We start from the raw sequence: 8,814 nt of genomic DNA on the forward strand, positions 1-8,814 counted from the left end.
TCCCCATATAAATAGTTTCTTCCCCTCTTCTATTTCATTCTCTTTCTTTTCTCTCTTACTTTTTTTTCCTTTTCCCAACTTCATTTTTGCACTCCTTTTCTTTTCTTTTTCTCTTTTTTCTTTTTCTCTTCTTTCTTCCTTATCCCCTAATTCTCTTTGCTCTGGTGGTCACCTTTATTTGGGGTTATTAGTATCGTGAATAAGAGATCAACCGAAGAACTTGTATGCATGCATATAAGCATAACCAATGGAGGCTGGGGATTGTCAAGGGGGGTAAAAAGGAGACATATGTAATACTCTTTGTAATACTTTAAGCAATAAAAAAAAGAAAAAAAGAAAAAGAAAAAAAAGAAAGATGGAGTGGAAGGCACGTAATAACAGACCTCATTTGTATAGCAGCCTTAGACTTCTTTGACCTTTAGAGTCTGAGTTAAGGTCCTTCTAAACTCCTAAGAATGGTGTTTACCCTTATCTTATCACCCAGTATCCTGTGTTGTAAGTCCTTCTCTTTGTTTTCTCCTCTAGATAAGGCCCCTGCTTATTATAATATCTGGTATGAGGTAGATGCTCAAAAACATTTGCCGAGTGGAAGAATGGAAGAAAGAAGAACAAAGCCATCCCAATAACAGTGTGTTGGATAAGATTTTAGAATCAGATTTATAATATTTTCTTACCTTGACTGCGTAACTATTAAGTGGATCTTTTGCATATGAAGCTGTGTAGTAAACTGCATCACCTGCCTCACAACATGGCTTGTCATTGGTTAGCCTGAAGTCTGACCAGCTGTCCATCCCAAAACGGAGTTTGTCTTTCTGCCCAGCCATAAAGAGGTCTTCACATTTAATAGCCAATTTCTTTAAGGCATCTGTATGAAGGCTTCGGATTTTTCCCACAACTTCTTCCCGATTCTCAAGTCCTCGATAAAGTGCATGTCTCTGTGGCTTCTGGATGCCTTGGCCCTGTCTCCAAGAGGGACCACGTTGACTGGACAGGGACTCCATACTGTTGGAAAATCTATCCTTAATATTTAGAGTGGTTAAACTGGAGATGCTGTTTGCTGCTGGTCGCTCCTTGTGTAAAGGTCTCTCTAAGGAGTCATAAGACTCAGTGTCCAGTCCCTTGAGTTCATAACTGATGGAAGAGCCAGCACTGCTGGCATCCCAGTTGGGATCGATATCATAGGTGGGATTAGCCATGACACAAAGACTAGTTTCCATGGATTTTTGGAGGTCTTTGGAGATTGGCTCTGTGTTGGCTCTTAAGATCATTTTCTTTGGCAGTGGGGGTGGTTCAGCTTGGGAGGCATTAGGTGCTTCTTGGTCTGTTTTCTCACCAAAGGTTATGGCATCATCCAAAGCCCCCTTAGGCTGCCGTGGATGCTTGGGAGGTATCATAGCTGCTCTAGATTGCCCTGCATTGTTTTAAAACAAACAAAGAAAAAAGAATAAGTAAAGTTTTCATTACTGTTACATAATTGAAACTTAAGCAAAAAGAAGTAAGGTGGCCATAAGAATGTAAGAAGTCAATGCCTTAATTCAAAATAATAGAAGAAAACAACCAAATGAACAACTAGTTAAATATTAAAGGTAGAGCTTAATACTTGGTGGGAGCAATAAATGTGAAAATGTCTCAGTATTTCTGTGCCAGAGGAACAGGGTGATGGGCTTTGTTTTAAAAAAGGAATCCAGATTCTCCACTCTTGACCCCAAGAGTGCTGTATTTACCACACTAGGATACTAAGGAGTCACAGAAACTGAAATAATTGCGTTGTGGAAGAATAGAGATAATAGCATTTATGAGTAAAAAAATACTGGGGAGCATTATTAAAAACAATTGAAACTATCAATGAGACCACTAAACTGGTCCTCAGGAGATACTATTCTATACTTTTAACTTTGTCCCAAAGTTATCTTATATTCTGTACAACACTTGCCATTTTCAATCTAACACACATGAATACGATTTCATAAACTACGTTCTTTTATTTCACTACAGTGATGGATTCTGGCACTGCTTAAACTGGTCTATGTATAAGATCCAGTGATTGTGGTATATATAAGCAATTAATAGCTGTTCCAAATATCATTCACACACTCATGTAATTCTGTTTTATTGGGGAGGGGGCACATAAACTGATTTGAGAGATGCTAGTTCTGAACATCTCTGACAAGTCCTAGTTACAGAACCAATCATTTCTGATTCCTTTCCAGTATTTATGCTTAGAAGAAGATAAAACAGACATGTATGTGATCAATGACATCGTCGGGGCTTATTGTATATGGGATAGGGAGCATTATCTTTTTTTTTTAAGACAGAGAAATATACCATGAAACTTTTATTCAAAGCTATTAAAATTAGTAATGTTACTGATGCCTCAACTTAATATCTCACAGAGCATAGTGCTCTATTACAGGTTGAATTATGTCCCTTCTCCCAAAATATGTTGAAATCCCAATCCCTGGTACCTGTGAATGTAACCTTATTTGGAAATAGGGTACTTTTAGAGGTGATGAAATTAAGATGAAGTCATTAGGGTGGGCCCCAATCCAATATGACTGGTATCCTTATAAGAGGCAAAACGATACATGAAAAGAGATACACAGGGAGAACACCAGTAATGACAGAAGCAGAAATTGAGTAATGCATTTGCAAGCCAAGAACTCCAAAGATTGATGGCTACCACAAGATACTAGGAAGAGATAAAGAAGTATTCTACCCAGAGTCCTAGCGGGAGCATGGCCTTGAAAGCACCTTGATTTCAGGCCCTTAGCTCCAGAACTGTGGGAGAATAAATTCCTCTTGTTTCAGGTGACCCAGTTTGTGGTACTTTGTTACAGCAGTCCTAGGGAACTAATACATGTTCTTACTGATGATCAGACAGAATAGAAGGCACTGATGGTCCTGAGGATGATAATGACCTAAAATGGTGGTTTGTTTAATTAAAAATATGTCCTTGTAGCAATGCCAAGGGTAAGCACCAATATAAACTGTGATTGTAATAACAATATATTTCACTTCCCATGCATGCAACTCTGCTCAAGAACATCTAATAGTTTATACAAACTATGATAATATATAGGGTTGGGTCAAAAAAAGGTTTACAGTTATGGGTATACAGAACAGTTTATTCTTTTATTATTATTTATTAATTATTATATTATTTCCCATAAGAAAAACTGTAAACCTACCATTGCTCCACCCTGTATATAGCAACACTAAAAACCCCATTTCTCCACCAATGGTATGTAGCAATTTTTTTAAACAAGGATTACATTACATATAAACAAAAATATTTATACTAATAATAGAGGAATATGCAAATTGTCATCACAGTAATGACCGAACATCAGGCTGCTTGGGGCGACAAGGCCGGCAGTGGGGTTAGTGAAGGACGACCAAACAACTAAACAGCAGGCTGCGTGGGGCGACCAGGCCGGCAGTGGGGTAAGTGAGGGATGACCAAATGACTGAACAGCAGGCTGAGTGGGGTGACCAGGCTGATAGGGGGACAGTTGGGGGTGACCAGGCTGGCAGGGGGGGGGGCAGTTAGGGGCAATCAGGCAGGCAGGAAGGTGAGCAGTTAGGAGTCAGCAGTCCCGGATTGTGAGAGGGATGTGTGACTGCCAGTTTAGACCTAATTTCATGCACCGGGCACAAATTTCATGCACCGGGCCTCTAATGTATATATAGACAGCATGAGAATAAGAGGAAGAATATGACAATGCTAAACTCTAAGAGGGCCGGGATGTTTGTTTTATTCATTTTTGTATCTTTATGTTAGCAACAGGGCCAGGATATAATAGATGCTCAATAAATATTTTTTGAATGAGTAAGGAATAAATATTTAGGGTTGCAAGAGAAAAAGTGATAAATTTGTATAGGTACGTAGAACAAGGAAAGATTCTGAATTATCAATTTTAAAAATTCCCCCCTCAAAAAAGCCCAGGACCATAGGGCTTCAGTGATAAATTCGACCAAACATTTACTGGTAAAGAAATATTAAAACCAATCCTTGCCCTACCAGTTTGGCTCAGTAGATAGAGTGTCAGCCTGTGGACTAAAGGGTCTCGGGTTTGATTCCAGTGAAAGGCACATGCCTGGGTTGTGGGCTCGATCTCCAGTAGAGGGCGTGCAGAAGGCAGCCAATCAATGATTCTCTCTCATCATTGATGTTTCTCTCTCTCCCTCTCCCTTCCTCTCTGAAACCAATAAAAATATATTTCAAAACAAACAAACAAACAAAAAACAATCCTTCATAAACTCTTCCAAAAAATAGGAGGGAGGAACACTTCCTAATTTGGAATCTATGTGGTCAATATCACCTACATACCAAAAACCAGATAAAGACATCACAAGAAAACTAGAGACTAATATCCCTTATGTATATAGACCCAAAAATCCTCATGAAATACTAGCAAGCTGAATCCAGCAACATATAAAAAGGACAATCCAGGACCGATGGCTCCTAACTGTTCACCTGCTTGCCTGCCTGATTGCCCCAAACTGCCCCCGCTGCCAGCCTGATCACCCCTAACCGCTGCCCCCTGCCGGCCTGGATGCCCCCAACTGCCCCCCCTCCCCCAGGCTGGTTGCCCCACGCAGCCTGCTGTTCAGTCATTTGGTGGTCCCTCACTAAACCCCTGCTGGCCTGGTTGCCCCACGCAGCCTGCCATTCAGTCATTTGGTCGTTTCTCACTAACCCTCCTGCAGACCTTATCACCCCACGCAGCCTGCTGTTCGGTCATCGGTCTGGTTGTTTTGGTCCTGATGCCCCCTGGCTTTTAATATATTAGGATTACTAAAATTCTGAGGCATACCAAAAATATGTTTTTTGTAGATCTGAGAAAAAAACAGGTATAATTTTGATGGATTAAAAAATAATTATCTACCTTTTCTGCTCCAAAGTGAGTTTTTAAAAGACCAGGTGCCTATACTTGTATATAAGGATTTCTGGTACCAAGAATTAACCAATCAGACACAGTCTTATTATGTGACATGACCAATAAGATGCAACTATATTATATGATCTATACATTTATGGTTCAAGACAGGGCATTCACACTGGACAGCTATTACTATATTGGTTGTCATTTTTAAATTTGACAATCTAAGGCAGTGGTTCTCAACCTACCTAATGCCGTGACCCTTTAATACAGTCCCTCATGTTGTGGTGACCCCCAACCATAAAATTATTTTCGTTGCTACTTCATAACTGTAATTTTGCTACTGTTATGAATCGTAATGTAAATATTTGATATGCAGGATGTATTTTCATTGTTACAAATTGAACATAATTAAAGCATAGTGATTAATCACAAAAACAATATGTAATTATATATGTGTTTTCTGATGGTCTTAGGCGACCCCTGTGAAAGGGTCATTCAACCCCCAAAGGGGTTGCAACCCACAGGTTGAGAACCACTGATCTAAGGCAAAAGAGGTTAGTGACCCTGACTAAATCATCAGGTATTGCATGTTTTAAAATTCTTGTGGCACACTGGTTGAAAATCACAGCTATACACCATGACAGAGTTGTATTTATCCCAAAAATACAAGGTTGGTTTAACATCTGAAAATTGATGGAATATACCATGTAAACAGAATAAAAGGGAAAAAAACCCTCATATGATCACCTCAATAGAGGCAGAAAAAGCATTTGATAATATACAACATATTTTCATGATAGAGACACTGAACAAATTAGGAAAATAAGGGAACACCCTCAACCTGATAAAGTGCACCTACAGAAAACCAAGAGCTAATATCATACTTAACAGTAAAAAACTGAATATTTCCTGCTTAAAATCAGGAACAAGACAAGTATTTCCATTCTTGTCATTTCTGTTCTACACTGTACTGAAAACCTGGACAAAGAAACTAGGAAAGAAAAAAATTAAAATAGTGGAAGAGAAGAAAAATTATCTCTATTCACCAGCAACATAATCTTATATATATGAAAGCTAAGGAACCCACAAAAAACTGTTAGGACCAATATAGCAGAGTTTAGTAAGGTTACATAATATAAAATCAATATAAAAATTAATTATATTTCTATATACAAGCAAAGAGCAACATAAAATTAAGTTAAGAAAACAATTCCACTTCCAACATCATCAGAAAGAATAAAGTATTTAGGAATAAACTTAACAAAAGACGTGTGAGATTTACACACTGTAAACTATCAAGCATTGCAAAAAGTAAATTAAAGATCTAAAAAAATAAAAAGATGTATGTTAAGATAGAAATACTACCAAATTGTAAAAATTCAACGTAATTCCTATAATATCTCCACTGGCTTTCTTGCAGAAATTGACAGGATGATCCTAAAATTCACATGGAAATACAAGGGATCTAAAGTGGCACCCCCAATTTTTTTTTTTTTTTTTAAAGAGAACAGTGTTTTCGAACTCACATTTACTGATTTCAAAACTTACTTGAAGAAACCACCAAGATGGCGGCATAGGTAAACACTGGAGACTGCTGCCGCAAACAACCACTTCAAAAATACAACTAAAAGACGGAACGGACATCACCCAGAACCACAGGAAAGCTGGCTGAGGAGAGACTCTTCAACTAGAAGGAAAAATAACAGCACACCGAGGCTCAGAGGAGGCGCAGTGTGGAAAAAACTCAGGTGCGGAGGTGCGCGCGCAAAGCGGGCTGGTGGCTGAGAGCGCGGTTGTCGTTTTCGGTCAGGGGGGAGTCTCAGACTCTGAGCTCCAGATACGGGCGAATCGCTGGGGACTCGGACCCAAACGGGAGAAGCGGGAGTGTCTGGCATCAGTTGGAAGGCAGCTTTCCCTCCGAGGTTTGCAGCGGTTCCGGGGGTTCTGAGAAGCAGAGCCTCTGGGAACAGGACTGAGGGCACCATAACGGCTCCCTCCGCCCGCCCTGTTGAGCCCGCCCCGCCCAAGCCCTGCGCAGAGCCATTTGCCGGATCGCCTCAGGCAAAGGCTAGATTAGCACCTCCCCAGAGGACAGAAGTTTTCCGCGGCAGACACAGCTGATTCACACAGCCAGTCGGCCTGGTGGTCAAATCCCTCTAGTATTAACTACAACAATCAAGGCTCAACTAGAACAAGACTGCGCACAAAGACCACTAGAGGGTGCACCAAGAAAGCATAAAAAATGCGGAGACAAAAAAACATGACAGAAATGGAGGATATAGAGCTAAAAATCGCAATTTTGAGGGCTTGCAAAAATGTGCTAGAAGCTGTCAATAAACTTGAGGAGAGAGTCACGAAAACTAATGAGACCCTCGATGCTATGATAAAGAACCAACTAGAAATTAAGCATACACGGACTGAAATAAAGAATATTATACAGACACCCAATAGCAGACCAGAGGAGCGCAAGAATCAAGCCAAAGATTTGAAATGCGAAGAAGCAAAAAACACCCAACCGGAAAAGCAAAATGAAAAAAGAATCCGAAAATACGAAGATAGTGTAAGGAGCCTCTGGGACAGCTTCAAGCGTACCAACATCAGAATAATAGGGGTGCCAGAAGATGAGAGACAGCAAGATATTGAAAACCTATTTGAAGAAATAATGGCAGAAAACTTCCCCCACCTGGTGAAAGAAATGGACTTACAGGTCCAAGAAGCGCAGAGAACCCCAAACAAAAGGAATCCAAAGAGGACCACACCAAGACACATCATAATTAAAATGCCAAGAGCAAAAGACAAAGAGAGAATCTTAAAAGCAGCAAGAGAAAGAGACTCAATTACCTACAAGGGAATACCCATACGACTGTCAGCTGATTTCTCAACAGAAACTTGGCAGGCCAGAAGGGAATGGCAAGAAATATTCAAAGTGATGAATACCAAGAACCTACAACCAAGATTACTTTATCCAGCAAAGCTATCATTCAGAATTGAAGGTCAGATAAAGAGCTTCACAGATAAGGAAAAGCTAAAGGAGTTCATCACCACTAAACCAGTATTATACGAAATGCTGAAAGGTATCCTTTAAGAAGAGGAAGAAGAAAAAGGTAAAGATACAAATTGTGAACAACAAACATGCATCTATCAACAAGTGAATCTAAGAACCAAGTGAATAAATAATCTGATGTACAGAATGAACTGGTGATTATAATGAATCAGGGACATAGAAAGGGAATGGACTGACTATTCTTGGCGGGGAAAGGGGAATGGGAGGTTATGGGAAAGGGGGGAAGAGGAACAAATGTAACCTGAACAATAAAGATTTAATAAAAAAAAAACTTACTTGAAAACGACAGTAATCAAGATTGAGGAATACTATCATAGAAATAGAAATATAGATGAATAAAATAGAATTCAGAGTCCAGAAATAAAACCTTGTATTTATGGTCAATCAATTTTAAACCAGGACACCAAGATAATTCAATGGGAAATAGTTTTTTCAGCAAATGGTGCTGGGACAACTGGATATCTATATACAAAAGAACAAAGCTAACTCCTACTTCATACTAAACATAAAAATTAACTCAAAATGTATCAAAAAGCTAAAATTATAAAACTCTTAGAAGAAAACATAAAATAAATACTTTCTACCTTTAGTTATGTAATGATTTCTTAGATATAACACCTAAAGCACAAGCAACAAAAGAAAAATTAAATTGGAATTCATAAAATTAAAAATTTTTGTGCTTCAAAGGAAAATTTCAAGAAAATGAAAAGGCGGACACTCCTGGGCAGCCGGCAAGGGCACAGCGACCACGCCATCTTGGGAAACAGAGCTGCTTGAGACTAGGATCCTGGCCTCAGCACCACCCAGTCTGATCTCAGAGGCATACCAGGACCCTGCAGCCACTGGGGACAGAGACCTGTGACC

At 39.5% G+C, this 8,814-nt stretch overlaps 1 protein-coding gene across 3 annotated transcripts in view; it reads right to left on the reverse strand.

Moving 5' to 3' along the window:
* PEAK1 (pseudopodium-enriched atypical kinase 1) overlaps window positions 1–8,814 on the reverse strand; it is a 183,370-nt gene that overhangs the window by 34,142 nt on the left and 140,414 nt on the right. For all 3 annotated transcript variants that reach the window (XR_001361966.1, XM_005865315.2, XM_005865314.2), the window contains exon 4: window positions 675–1,411. Coding sequence is in view for 2 of the 3 variants with exons in the window: in XM_005865315.2 (XP_005865377.1) it covers window positions 675–1,411 (737 nt within the window). In the remaining variant the exon portion in view is untranslated. The remainder of the gene's footprint in view (window positions 1–674; window positions 1,412–8,814) is intronic.

Source organism: Myotis brandtii, unplaced genomic scaffold (genome assembly GCF_000412655.1).
Source record: "Myotis brandtii unplaced genomic scaffold, ASM41265v1 scaffold205, whole genome shotgun sequence".
Lineage (NCBI taxonomy): Eukaryota > Metazoa > Chordata > Mammalia > Chiroptera > Vespertilionidae > Myotis > Myotis brandtii.